Raw genomic sequence first — 14,494 nt, forward strand, 5'->3', positions numbered from 1 at the left:
TGTAAGCCTTCACCTGAAGTACAATAAAATAAATAAATAAATAAATAAAATTATAGCCTAAAAACCCTATTGGGCAGTTCTATTCTGTCACGTGGGGTTGCTTTGAGTCTGAATTGACTGGAGGGCACCTAACAACAACAATGGACCTAGAACCAACATCCCCAAGGCCAAGTCCAAAGTGATTTTTCCTAATTAAACTAGACACACTTTGGAGAACTTGCCCATAGCTAATCCTGTCATTTATAGGTCAAATAGAAAGGCAAATGTATCTGTTTTGAGCAAATGGACAGCTGCCTGGTTAACCAGAACCAGAACTTAATGGAAGGTGATTTACTGTAACTCTAGTCTAGCAGCTCATATTTCTTTGAATCCTCTGAGGAGGGAGCCTGCTCAAGTTTTATCATTTAAAAATCCCCTGCTGTATTTAGGAAAGAGAAGTGATCACAGAGACAATAACTTATCTTTTAAAAACAAGGCTGTGGGTTTATTGTGGGCATAGTACCAGCAAAGGGTTTGGCTCCTTCTCAGCCTTTGATTCTCCTGTACCTGTAAAGCAGAATAATTATGTTGACCTTTCTAAGGGGTAATATTAGTCAAGGCACTGTTCCAGGCATGGTTCAAGCGTTAACTCATTTATTCCTCACAACAAGGGTGGGTACTATTAGCCTAACTGTACAGATAATGGTAGAATTTTCAGTGGCAGAATTCTCCCTTTCCATGTAGAAAACCCAGGTTTGATTCCTGGCCAATGCACCTCATGCACAGACACCACCTATCTGTCAGTGGAGGCTTGGGTGTTGCTACAATGCTAAACATGTTTCAATGGAACTTCCAGACTAAGACAGACTAGGAAGAAAGGCCAGGTAATCTACTTCTGAAAATCAGCCAGTGAAAACCCTGTGGATCACTACAGTCCAATCCACAATCAATCATGGGATGGTACAGGACGGGGCAGCGTTTCATCCCTCGTGCATGGGGTCACCATGAGCCTGGGGCCGCTAACAAGAACAACAGATAAGGGAACTGAGGTACAGAAAAGTTAAATAACTTGAATTTACCCAAGACCACACACCTAGGGAGTAACAGAGCTAGGATCTGGCCCTAGGCAGTCTGACTCCAAGGAGCCCTGGTGGTGCAGTGGTTAAGCACTTGGCTGCTAACTGAAAAGTTCTATGGTTGGAACTCACCAGGCGCTCTGAGGGAGGAAGATGTGGCGGTCTGCTTCTGTAAAGATTTACAGCCTTGGAAACCCTATGGGGCAGTTCTACTCCATTCTTTAGGGTCTCTATGAGTCAGACTCGACTTGACAGCAATGGATAGTCTGATTCCAGAATCCAAGCTCTTAACCACCATGCTCTGCTGTCTCTACAGAGAGAGAATGAAACAATTGGGCAGGGGTGAGAGAAGGACTGAAAATTTATGTTACAGTTCCCCCTGAAAACATCCTTGCATTGAGTGATAGTCCACTGGGCTGTTTTCTAACTTTCCTTGAGATTCACCTGATATTAGAGAATTGAAATGAAATCCAGTTAGGGGTGTTGAGGAAATACAATTAAAAACAAAATCTCCTTGCAATCCAGAAAACCTCCACAAAAAGAGAAAGAAAAGTTTTATTACTGAATAAACATTAACGCAGAATATGTTGTATCACAGGCAGTTGGCTAAAGAGATTCTAAAAACAGAAAGAAATCTACTCTTCTATATAGCTAAATGGATACAACCCATTACAGTCATGTTTTTGAGATAAAATTGCTAATTTTCTACTACTTTTATGGCCTAGAGCCACCTGAAATTATGCTAATCTCCTGCCTGGATACTGCGAGGTAGGGGGCATGATCTTCCTTTATGGTTACATTTCAAAAGAGATGACTCCCGGGTCACTGAGGAAACATTCTTTTTTGTTTGTTTATTTATTGTTGTAGTTTAAGTGAAAAATTCCATTTCAAGTTAGTCTCTCATACAAAAATTTATACATACAGTGTTATGTGACCATAGTTGCTCTCCCTATACTGTGACAGCACATTCCTCCTTTCCGCCCCCCTGATTTCCCATGTCCATTTAACCAGCTCCTAACCCTCTCTGCTTTCCCATCTCACCTCTGGACAGAAGCTGCCCACCCAGTCTCATGTATCAACTTAAGGTAAGAAGCACACTCTTCACAAGTTATCATTTTATGTCCCACAGTCCAGTCCAATCTTTGTCTGAAGAGTTGGCCTCGGGAATTGTTTTAGTTCTGGGTTGACAGAAAGTCCGGGGGCCATGCTATCCGGGGTTCCTCCAGTCTCAGTCAGACCATTAAGTCTGGTCTTTTTACTAGAATTTGAGTTCTGCACCCCATCTTTCTCCTGCTCTATCAGGGACTCTCTGTTGTGTTCCCTGTCAGGGTGGTTGTTGGTGGCAGCCGACACCATCTAGTTCTTCTGATCTCAAGATGATGCAGTCTCTGGTTTATGTGGCCCTTTCTGTCTCTTGGGCTAATACTTGAGGAAACATTTCTTGATTTATATACTTTTCAGAGATGAGAAAGAACTTACAAGTGTTCTAAAGGAAGTACTGAAAGAAAAGGGGGTGAGTGGGGATCTCTTACTTATTTTTTAATTTGTATTTTCCCTTACAGGAGTCCCTGGGTGGCAGAATCACTTAAGTGCTTGACTACTAACCAAAAGGTTGGTGGTTTGAACCCACCTAGAGGCTTCTTGGAAGAAAGTCTTGGCAACCTGCTTCTGAAAGGTCGCACCCTTGAAAACTATATGGAGCAGTTCTACTCTGTACACATGGGGTTGTCGTGAGTCGGAATTGACTCAGTGGCAACTGGTTTTTGCTTTTTGTTTGTTTGCTCTTACAGGGGCAGGAAGAATGGAGGGTACCTGTTTATTTCTGTGCTTGATGTCAGCAATTCAGACCTCTGCACAGCAGGTCACCTTTCACTTGCCCCACCCAGGCAACCCTTCTCCAGTTTCCTGTCTTCCGCCATGTTCAAATGAACAAATGGTGGACCCAGCCTCGAAATGAAGTTTTGTCATTTAAGTCCCCTGCTGTATTTAGAAAAGAAGAGTGATCACAGACACAGTAACTTATCTTTTAAAAACAAGTCTGTGGGTTTATTGTGGGCACAGTACCAACAAGGGGTCTAGCCCATTCCAGTGTGGGGGTGAGTCAGCCTCAGAGCAGGGCCCCTGGCTTCCTCTTCCTGTCCCAGGGGCCAATACCCAAAGTAATCTCACCTTTCTCCTGTCTTCAGTCGCACAGCTCTGCTTGCCCCTCTCTCCTCCCACCTAGACCTTCAGGGAAGCATCTGAGACCCCAAAGCTGAGAGAAAGGGGACATTTAGCCATTTCAGGGAAAGAGGCTTCTTCCTAAGTACCCGAGGCTGCCTGCTGTTGGTCAGCCTGTGCTGGGTGTCCCAGCTTCCCAGCCCTTCTACCCCTGTGTGTACTAGTGGATGAGAATGGTTTCTTCTTTAATCTTCTCAAGCAACATTTGCATTTTAAAAAGAATCTTCTAGAAGGAAAAAAAAAGTGTCTTTGGAGATATAAAGCTCAACGGTGAACTTTCAGGCATTACTAAAATTATTTTTATTTATTGTTGTGGTTAGGTGCCATCGAGTCAGCTTCAACTCACAGTAACCCTATGTACAACGGAACAAATTTTTATTTATAGCAGGCCTCATTAAAAAAAAAAAGTTGCCGTGGAGTCAATTCTGACCCATGGCAACCCCATGTGTGTCAGAGTAGAACTGCACTCGCTGCTGTTTTCACAGGCTGTGAAGTTTCAGAAGCAGATCATCAGCCCCTTTTTTCCAAGGCGCTTCTTGGTGGATTCGAACCACCAACCTGAAGTTAGTAGCTGAGCACCACCTAAAACCAAAAACAAAACCAAATCTGTTGCCGTCAAGTCAATTCTGACTCATTGCAACCCTATAGGACAGAGTAGAACTGCCCCACAGGGTTTCCAAGGAGCAACTGTAGATTTGAACTGCCGACCTTTTGGCTAGCAGCCTGAGCTCTCAACCACAGCACCAGCAGGGCTCCAGAGACTCCTAGCAAGCCCAAGTAGGGACCCTTTAAATAACTCCACGGAGACCATGATCTGCTTCACCTACATATAAACAATGTCTGGTATCAGCACCACCCCTGTTTTTATTCTTATTAGTGTTGCTTCTTTCCACGATGAAGGGTCACCAAAACCAAAATAATATTTATCTCATGTACCTGATTTCTTCCCCCAGTCCAATACTAGCCACCCCCAGGAAAGCAACCACATTCTTTATTTACCTAGAACAAACAATACTTGAGTAGAGGACAAATAAGCATGAGATGCTCTCATGAGATGGTGAAGTAGACCTGATTCACACCGCTGATACTTCTGCAGGGTCAAGAGGGAATCCGAGGATGAAGCACTCTCTGACTAGGGGCCTCTGCTGGCCGCTTCATAACTGCTGTACTGTAGGACACAATTCTCTGCTTCCTGGAGTGAAGGGAAAGGTGTGCTAATTGAAATAACTTTTTAAGTTGCATTTGCTGGGAGCCTACAATGGTTTTTTCTCAGGGCAGTAATCTCACCATCTCCTTCATTTAAATTAAGTGAAACCTTGCAGAATAACAGCCCCTGTGTCTTTTATTATTTTGAAGGTAGTGTTAGAAGGCGCTGGGAAAGGCTCTTTCATGAGCCCCCTGGGAGGCTGGGATGATCTGGCGTTTTGTTTTATCACTGATTCAAGACCCGTGTAGCTGGCATTGGTTCTTAGAGAGGTTTCCAGTATTTTTATCTCCTCTTGGTGTCCTGGGCCTTTTCCCAGAACCCAGTGGTTTTAGTTGTTTGGATGTTTTATCAGTAGAATAAAGACCTCTAAAGGTCTCCCTCTGAAAAGGATGAAATATTAACGTCTTAGTTATTTAGTGCTGCCGTAACAGAAATACCACAAGTGGATGGCTTTAGCAAATAGAAATTTATTTTCTCACAGTTTAGGAGGTTAGAAGTCCAAATTCAGGGAGCGGGCTCTAGGAGAAGGCTTTCTCTCTCTGTTGGCTCTGGAGGAAGGTCCTTCTCTCTTTGAGCTTCTGCTCCTGGGCGATCTTCATGTGGTTTGCTTGGCGTGTGTCTTCCCTCATCTCTGCTTCTGGCATGCTTGTTTAATCTCTTTTATATCTCAAAGAGATTGATTCAAAACACACCCTACACTAATCCTGTCTCTTTAACTTAACAAAGGAAACTCATTCCCAGATGGGACTACAACCACAGATACAGGGGTTAGGATTTACACCACATATTTTAGGGGGACACAATTCAGTCCCTAACAGTTTCTAGAGAAAAGAACAGGAACAATATTATTTTACCCCAACCTCTCCCCATCACAATGTCTAATTATCATCTGTTCCCTCTGAGCAAATAAATCTCCATCAATGGGTAAGGGTAATGTGGGCATTCATTTATAAGCAAGCAAGGGATGAATAGCTTTCCCGGGGGATGACTGAAACAAAGAAGAGAACGATAAAGGCAGGTGAAAGATTAGTGTTGATGTGAGTGAGATATGTTATGTTTCAGCTCTAGAGGGGAAAAAAAGAGAGGTGCTTATTAGTTTTTGTTGGACAGCAACTGGCTTGCTAAATTATTATATATTTGATTTTTTTTTTTTAATCTTCAGAAAAATAGTTGAGCTTTTCTTAAACCTCCTTCCAACCCCCAATGTTAGGGCTTGGTTTTTAACCATTTGGATACCAACTCACAGATTCACAAATGCAGGCTTGTTTCAGTAATTGTGCATTAATATTCTGCTCCATTATGTCGCGTAAATGTGTGGGTGGCTTTTCTGAATGAGGCCAGCTCAACCATTTTGTCTTCAATGAATCCTGATAGAAAATGAGGTTTTCCTCTTCCAGGTTTTAATTAGTCAGCCTTTAAAACTCTGCCATTTATTCAGCTCTAGTAACTGGAAATCCTATTTAATCAGAACTTGCAGCCTTGAAACCCCCAGAGAACTACTTCATAAATGAGGCTGGAGCTGTGCTGCTCTCATCCCAGAATCTGAAGTTAACTAAACACACACCTGAATTCCAGAAAAAAATGTGCCCATCTCAGGCAGTAGAATTTTGGTTAGACACCAAAGTTATGTGACCCCTTCCTTTTTCTGAAGGTTAGTGATCCCTTCCCCCCGCGCCCCCCCCCAAAAAAACAACAAAAAAACCTAGTTGCCTTTGACTCAATTCCGACTCATGGCAACCCCATCTACATGTGTCAGAGTAAAACTGTGTTCCATAGGATTTTCATGACTATGGCCTTTTGGAGTCAGATTGCCAGACCTTCTGAGGCGCCTCTGGGTGAGTTGGAACCACCAAACTTTCAGTTAGTAGTTGAGTGCTTAGCCATTTGTGCCACCTAGGGACTCCAGGAGGAGCAAAATATGGCACCCAGAGAGCAACCCCCAAAGAGAAGGCTGCCCTACTAGCAGCCTGCTACCACTTGCTTTGGATTACTTTTCTTTGCTGTCATCCCACAGTAAAAAGGTGAATAAGACAACTGATCTTGACAACTGTGTAAATAACCTCAGCGTGTAAGCTCTGTTACACAGTTAGGGTGAGAGTTGTAGGCATGGTCCCATGCCATCAGCTGGCTCAGCACTGGTGCAGAGCCCTGACTGGTCCTGTGAATTCTCACTCTCTTTTCTAGCTCTGCAGGCCTGGATCCTTAGAGGCACTTCTCTCTCTGTGGTTCTCACCTTTTTTCTGACCTTGGGGTTATGCTGAACTCCCCTTTAGCTCCCTAGATCTCTGAAGAGATGAGAGTTTCCCACCCCATTTGTCCTTAGGTTGAAACTGACATCTAGGCAGACATTAACAGTTGCCATCAGGTCGATTCCAACTCCTGGTGACCCCACGTGTGTCGGAGTAGAGCTCTGCCCCATAAGGTTTTCGACGGCTGATTTTTCAGAAGTAGATTGCCAGGCCTTTCTTTTGAGGCATCTCTAGGTGGAGTCAAACCTCTAAGCTTTCAGTTTAGCAGGTGAGCATGTTAACCATTTGCACCACCCAGCGACGCCAGACATGCATTGGCCTGTGCTAAGTCAGGAGCTCTGTAGACACCTCTCACAAAACTGTCTCTATTAGCACATCCCAGGTCTGGCCTCTCACAACTGTGTGCTTTTTGCTTCCTTTCTGCCTCCTCATGTCCTTGTAGCTACAGTAAGTGAATTTTAGAAAACCTGGAAGGGATAATAAGACTGTCTAAGCTTACCTCTTTGTTGGTTAAAGTAGGCCTTCCTGTTGGCAGGATCTGGACTGCAGAGCCCCTGGTGGTCACCTACCCAAGTAGTTCGCCTGTTTACAGCAGTGTGACATGCAAATATCATCATTCTCTATGTACATCATGATGTGTGAAAGGTTAGGATGCACAAAAGGCAAATAGAGCTTGGGGGTCATGAGTTCCTGTCGAACTTTCTAACCCAGTCCCTTCATTGTGGATCAGTGCTTGCTGCTTCTACTTCCGCTCTAGTCCTTCCTCAAAGTTGTTTTTTGAAAATCCCAGTTCTCCCTTGTCTTAGTTATCTAGCACTGCTATAAAAGAAATACCACAAGTGGATGGGCTTCAACAAACAGAAGTTTATTCTCTCACAATCTAGTGGGCTACAAGTCCAAATTCAGGCTGTCAACTCAAGGGGAAGACTTTCTCTCTGTTGGCTCTAGAGGAAGGTCCTTTTCATCAATCTTCCTCTGGACTAGGAGCTACCCTGGGTCCAAAAGATGCAGTATTTTCCTGGCTCTTGTTTCTTGGTAGTATGAGGTCCTCATGTCTCTGCTAGTTTCTCTCTTTTGTATCTCAAAAGAGATTGGTTTAAGACACAACCTAATCTTGTAGATTAAGTCCTGCGTCATTAACATAACTGCCTCTAATCCTACCTCATTAACATCATAGCGGAAGGCTTTACAACACACAGGATAATCACATCAGATGACAGAATGGTGTACCATCACACAATACTGGGAATCATTACCTAGCCAAATTGACACACATTTTTGGGGAACACAATTTAATCCATAATACCCCTTAACCAACCTAGTCCAGACCCAAGCCCTCTTCCCCAGCATGGGTCTCCTAGGCCCCTCTTTGAGGAGTCCCTACCTCCTTAGTAGCGTAATAACAGCAGCCACTGACTTATCAAGAATAAACCGCACTGCCTTACAACATAAACATGTTTTAGCCCTCACATCACACCATGTCTAGAAACTTCCCATCTGGGACCTTCCCTAAGTACATGGTCACTTTTGTGAGGTGTGACTATGTAGGTTACCCAGAGCTGGAAGATTCTGCATAAACTTGGTGGACCTATTCTATCTTCTCCGGCTGCTCAGTGGCCTTGGGGCAAAAGAGACTGGGCAAGCCTATTCCATGTATTCCCAAGAAGGGGTGCTCTGAGATTGTCGGGTACTAGCTAACCATTTCTTTTATTCGGCAAACACTTAGTGAGTGCTTCTGATGAGCTTTTGGTGAGATGAGCACACATCGATGAGATATAGCGGCCATAGAGGTCTATCTGGGGCATCAAGGAAATGCCTCCATTTCTTTTATTCATTCAACAAACATTGATGAATCCCTGATTATTAAACCCTTGGCACAATGGTGGTAAGATGAATGTGGTGTTTGCCACACAGATCTTACATTCTGGAAAGGAAGGTAGACTAAAAACAAGTGAATACACAAGTAATAAAGTAACTACAAACAAATACTGAATATTCTGTGAGGATATCAAGGTACTAAAATAGAGAATAAGGAAGTCGTAGGGAACCCACTTTAGATAGCACGTTCAGGGAAAACTTCATTGAGAAGATTTACATTTAAGCTGAGACCTGAGGATGAGAGGGAGACTGTTAGATTAAAAATAAATATAGAGCTTCCTAGGCAAAAGAAACAGCACGTGCAAAGGTCCTGAGGGCAGGAAAGGTAAGTGCCACATCCCTATGGACACGTCTTACACTCTCCTCTTTTCCAGTTGGGCCACAAAGGCTACCTTTTGGAAAGGGAATATACCTTTCAGTTTTTCAGTACGAGACAGGTAATTTTACACGTTTTCCTCCTTCAGAAATGGTTCAAGCAACGCCTGGCCCAGTGGCGGCAATCAGAAGGCCTGCCCTCAGAGTGCAGATCCGTTACGGACTAATCTAGACAGTGGGCATCGGCAGCTTCCCTCCATGAAGACCATCTGCTGTTTCTCTCCTCTGCTCAACCAAACTGTTTTGGTTTTTCAGTGTAGTGTTGTGTGTTCCATTGTTAACTGCCCTGCTATTTGACACAATGTTGTATTTTTTAATGTACATAAATAGAAAAGAAAATAAAGTTGGGAAGTGAACATTACAACTTCTGTGTAAAGCAATGGCTGGGACAGTGGTGTGGTTTGCAGTTTCCTTAGAGTCAGGATGACAGATGGTGTGAAAACCATTTAAGTTTGCTTTTGACCGTCACCTCCCAGTAGGATTTTACTATCCAATCCACTTCAAGCAAGCAAGACCTCTGTTGAAAAGACGACAGGACTGAGAGGGGGAAACATTTTCTTCTGAATCCACTTCCCTAAGTTGTTTTCCTTATGTTTCATTTAGATGCATTAATGAGTGGGTGAGAATACAGAGGAGTATTTGAATCATTCAAATTTCATAGAGCGCTGTCTTGGATTATAGCTGTATTCATTTGGAAAGAACCCAGATAGGCTAGAAGACAGAAAGTCCAACAACTGCCAGAAAAGCAAGTAACTAAGAAAGAAAATCCACAGACAGTCTTGAATTTACCTTATTTAAATGCATTTGTTAAATTTATTTTGCTAAATAAAATGAACTGCTTTTTGTCTCCGAAATGATATCCTTAATAAAACCTTAACGTTTTGTTGAAAGTGTGTTGAGTTTTCTGCAGATTTTTTTTATTGTGGTGACTGTGTGTGTGCATATATGCATATATAGAGAAGAATTGATGCCTTTGAATTATGGTGTTGGTGAAGAATATTGAATATACCATGGACCGCCAGAAGAACCAACAAATCTGTCTTGGAAGAAGTATAGCCAGAATGCTCCTTAAAGTGAGGATGGTGAGAGTTTGTCTCACATATTTTGGACATGTTGTCGGGAGGGACCAGTCCCTGGGGAACGACATCATGCTGGGTAAAGTAGAGCGTCATCGAAAAAGAGTAAAGTCCTCAACAAGATGAATTGGCACAGTGGCTATAACAATGGGCTCAAGCATAGCAACAATTGTGAAGATGGCACAGGACCGGGCAAAGGTTCGTTCTGTTGTACGTAGGGTCACTATGAGTTGGAACCAGCTTGATGGCACCAAACAACAACACTGTCATAGGACATTAAGAGTCTTAATACATAGTCTATCAGTCAAGCTTGTGTTCGACTGCATGGAACAGAAACCAGATTACAGTGGAATAACCAAATAAGCTTTACTGTTTGTTTGATTGATTGATTCATTGATGGATTGATTGTTTTTACATAAGACTTTATAAGGTAGTAGTCCAGGGCTGTCGAGAGTATCTCCCTATTGTTGTCAAGGACTTAAAAACCAGTTGCTGTCGACTCGCCTCCGACTCATGGTGACCCGTGTGTGTCAGAGTAGAACTGTGCTCCACAGGTTTTCAATGGCTGATTTTTTGAAAGCAGATTTCCAGGCCTTTCTTCCAAGGTGTCTCTGGGTAGACTCGAACTTCTAACCTTTCGGTTAGCAGTCAAGCACATTAACAGTTTGCACCACCCAGCAACTTCTGTCAAGGACTTAGGGTCATTCTTTCTACTCGGCCATCTTTAGTGTGTGGCTCTTGTGCTCATGGGCGCAAAGTGGATGCTCCAGTGTTGAGTCTGCATTCCAAGCACAAAAAGGAGGAAGAACAAGAGGTAAATGCCAGCTAAGATTCTCCTCTTTAAAAGATTTCCCGAAAGCCCCTACCTAGCAACATTCAGCTGCATCTTGTTGACCAGAAGTGGGTCACGTGGTTACCCTTAGCTGCGAGGAAGTCTGGGGAGGTGACTTGAACGTAATTATGGTTCTATTAACAAGGAAGAAGGAGAAGATGGATATTGCAGTGGCCAGCAACCATTGTAATGGCAAGTGTCTGCCAACCCAGCCTGAAATGATTTGGTGTAGCCTTCTGAAATTATACTTACAATGTGGGTACAGTCTTTCCAGTTATTTAAAGTACAGGGCTTAAAATAAACACTAACAATTATTCAGAATATTAATGTTTACATGATCCCATTAAACATCCTTGGCAAGCTTCCTCTTCCTCTACCTTAAGGCATTTCTTCTGTCAACAAATACACAGGGAACCAGGGTCTGAACAGATCCATATTTGGCATATTTCCCTGCACTTTCTGGAGGAAAAAAAGGGTGAGTGTAGGACAAGGAATATGAACACATAATAAATAGCCAGCATATAGAGAGTTTTTTGTTTGTTTTTTAGCCATTCCAAGTCCTTTCACAGATACTGGCTAATAGGCAGGGAGAAGCAAGTGCTGTGGACAAAGCAGACGCAGACGGAGTGCAGTGATTTTCCCACGTCAGGTGTCTTAGTTACCTAGTGCTGCTGTAACAGAAATACCACAAGTAGGTGGCTTTAAAGAATGGAAATTTACTTTCTCACAGTTCAGGAGGCTAGAAGTTCAAATTCAGGACACCAGCTACAGGGGAAGAGTCTCTCCCTGTCAACTTGGGGAAAGATCCTTGTCTCAGCTTCTGTAGCCCTGGTGTTGCGTGATTCCTTGGCAATCGTCATGTGGCATCTACCTTCTCCGTTTGTGCTTGTTTCTGTGTGCAATCCACTCTTTTTATAACTCAGAAGTGATTTAAGCGTCAAATCACTCATTAACATAACAAAGAAAAGCTTAGTCCCAAATTGGATTGCAGGTATAGGGATTAGAATTCCAATACATATTTTAGGGAGGACAAAATTCAATCCACAACATCAGGCAATGAGAGAGATGCTAAGCCAGGTCTAAGACTCAGGTCAAAGGTCTTTCCAGCACACCACCTCTTCCAAAGACATGACCCAGGAACAACCCAGGACCAGAAGAATTAACTAGCTGGGCAAAGTATGCCTTCAGCTTGGGGCCAGAAGCACCATTTATGGCAGAAGGATCACTTCTTGTGCTGGGCCCAAGAGTCCGGAGTCCTTGAATGGCACATGCCGGGAGGGAAGGAGGACTCAATGTCCTTTTAAAGGCAAATTTGTTACCAATACTAATCTTGAGTTTACTTTTTTTTTAATTGTAAAACAAGGATAACAATATTTTACTAAAAGAAAGCACTTTGTAAATAGCAGTAATAATTACTATTGCTACAAAGTACTAAAGAGGACGGGGTAGGGTTCATTTTGATGCCTGAGTTAAGTCTTAATGAAGACCCAGAGCTCTAAGTTTTATTATCAGGAGTCTTGTCTGGATGCCCCGGATCACACACCAAAGCAACACCTACCCTAGACTGAGGCAAACTGCGCAGCCCCATTCCTGCCTCTTTATCTCGGGTCCTATTTCTGCTGTTGTAAATACTGTTGGTTGACAGGACCGATAATCATCCCCAATGCCCGTCTATGTTGCCTTCTTTCCCTGTAGATGCTGTACTGGCTGGGAAAACTAAATACTCCCTTTTCTGTCCTCCCTGGAAATGATGGTGATCATATGACCTAGTCTGGCCAAAGAGACAGGGTGAAGACTAGATGGGGGAGGAGAAGCTTCTGGGAAGATTCTTGCAGTTCTTGATAAAAGGTACAGACGCAGCAGTCTCTGTCCCTTTTTTCTTTCTTGCCTTGAACAGTTTCACTTGTTAATTGTAGAAATAGAGATTTAAAAAAATTCAATAAAACCAACAAAACCCGTAAAAATCACCCATGATTCCACCACTCAGAGGTAACTTCTTATTAACTTTAATATTTTGGCCTACCATATTGGAGGAGGGGCATGTTTTCTATGTGCATTAATACATATGGACCAGAAGAAGAAATTTATCATTTTAGAAGCTAGCTGTAGTTTGAACCATCACTTTAAGAGGACTGAAGGATTTCTCCTAAGTAGAAAATCCACTCTTTTGTTTAGGAAAACACCTTGATGAGTTTTTGGGATTTTTTGTTTGTGTGTTTGTTTTGGAGGGAAGAGGCTGTGAGAAGTAGGACTAGAAGGAGAAAGAAATAACTCAATGGCTAAGCACAATAAAGTAGCTGGAATTTAGGACTGTGTCCCATGGAAACTCAGGTAGGAGGACATTTGGGATCCTTGGACCCTTAGAGAAGGGGAAGGATGGAACAGAATGATCTGGTGGGGAAAGCAGGCCTGGCAACATGTCAGCTGACCCAGAAGAGAGCCAGCAAGACTGGTGGCTTAGGAACTTCTAAGTGTCAAATATTCTATTTTGAATTAATATTTGTATGATGCTGGGTTTGCTGTTGCTATGCCGTAATTGCCCTTTGTTACCCTCCAACCTTCAGGAAAGCTCTGTTACTCGACACGGCCTTGCATTGGCTATGCTTTGGGGAATGGAGAAGGAAATGCTTGAGCCATGCTTGTGGCAGGCAGTGGACTGTGGAAGGGCTTGCTTCCATCTGCCTTCTTCTGGTAACAGCATCTTTTACATTTGGGGAACTCCTCCCACTTCATGAGGTTCTGGAGAACAGTCAATCACAGTGCTCCATATTCTCCACCCCAGCAGTAGAATTCTCACCTTCCATGTGGGAGAGCCAAGTTCGATTCCCGGCCAACACGCCTCACGTACAGCCAATACCTTCTATCAGTGGAGGCTTATGTGCTGCTATGAAGTTGAACAGGCTTTAGTGGAGCTTCCAGACTAAGACAGCCTAGGAAGAAAGGCCTAGCAATTTACTTCCCAAAATCAGCTAATGAAAACCCTATAGATCACAACAGTCTGATCCACAACCAATCATGCAGATGGTGCAGGGCCAGGTAGCATTTCATTCCATTGTGCATGGAGGTGCCATGAGTCAGGGGCCAACTCACTGGCAGCTAACGGTTACAACCACAAAGTTAGACAATGGCCTAGGCTAGCCAATTACAGTATCACATCCCTTTGCTCACAGGGACTGAATCAACATATGGGCTCTTAACAGCTGGGTCCTTGGCCAGAATTTTCGCAATCGGTCATGGAGGGTAGTTCTCTTATCGCCCTCTTACATGAGAGTTGTGAGGATAGAGGCCTAGGGTTGTAGGAATGAATCCACCCAGCCCCCCTGTAATGGGAGAGAATGAAGCCAGGCAGAGATGGGCGACAGACCAAGAGAGTCTTGAGAGCCGTGAATCCTGGTTCCAGGTTCTGAGAGCCTGGTTCCCACATTTCTTTTAAGCTACCCTAGCCTTCTCGGCTCTTTGAACAAGTAAATTTCTTTCTTGAGGTGTACCTGTCATTTGCAAGAAAAGAGTCCTGACTAATGGCACGGTGAAGAAAGGAAAAGTTCATGGCAAGAGAAAAGGCAGACACCAGGGTAATTAAGAATCCAGGAGAGGCAAGAACT

At 43.3% G+C, this 14,494-nt stretch overlaps 1 protein-coding gene across 2 annotated transcripts in view; it reads left to right on the forward strand.

Annotated features, from left to right (window-relative positions):
* Window positions 1–9,895, forward strand: part of HOPX (HOP homeobox) — a 40,831-nt gene extending 30,936 nt beyond the window's left edge. Inside the window, exon 3 of one of the 2 annotated variants that reach the window (XM_023737312.1) lies at window positions 9,074–9,894. In XM_023737312.1, the coding sequence (XP_023593080.1) occupies window positions 9,074–9,151 (78 nt within the window). In that variant the 3' untranslated portion in view covers window positions 9,152–9,894. Of the gene's footprint in view, window positions 1–9,073 lie in introns of both variants that reach the window. The other variant, XM_023737313.1, reaches the window with a different exon arrangement.
* The last annotated feature ends 4,599 nt before the right edge of the window (window positions 9,896–14,494 follow it).

Source organism: Trichechus manatus, unplaced genomic scaffold, assembly GCF_000243295.1.
Source record: "Trichechus manatus latirostris isolate Lorelei unplaced genomic scaffold, TriManLat1.0 scaffold00101, whole genome shotgun sequence".
In the NCBI taxonomy this organism is placed as follows: domain Eukaryota; kingdom Metazoa; phylum Chordata; class Mammalia; order Sirenia; family Trichechidae; genus Trichechus; species Trichechus manatus.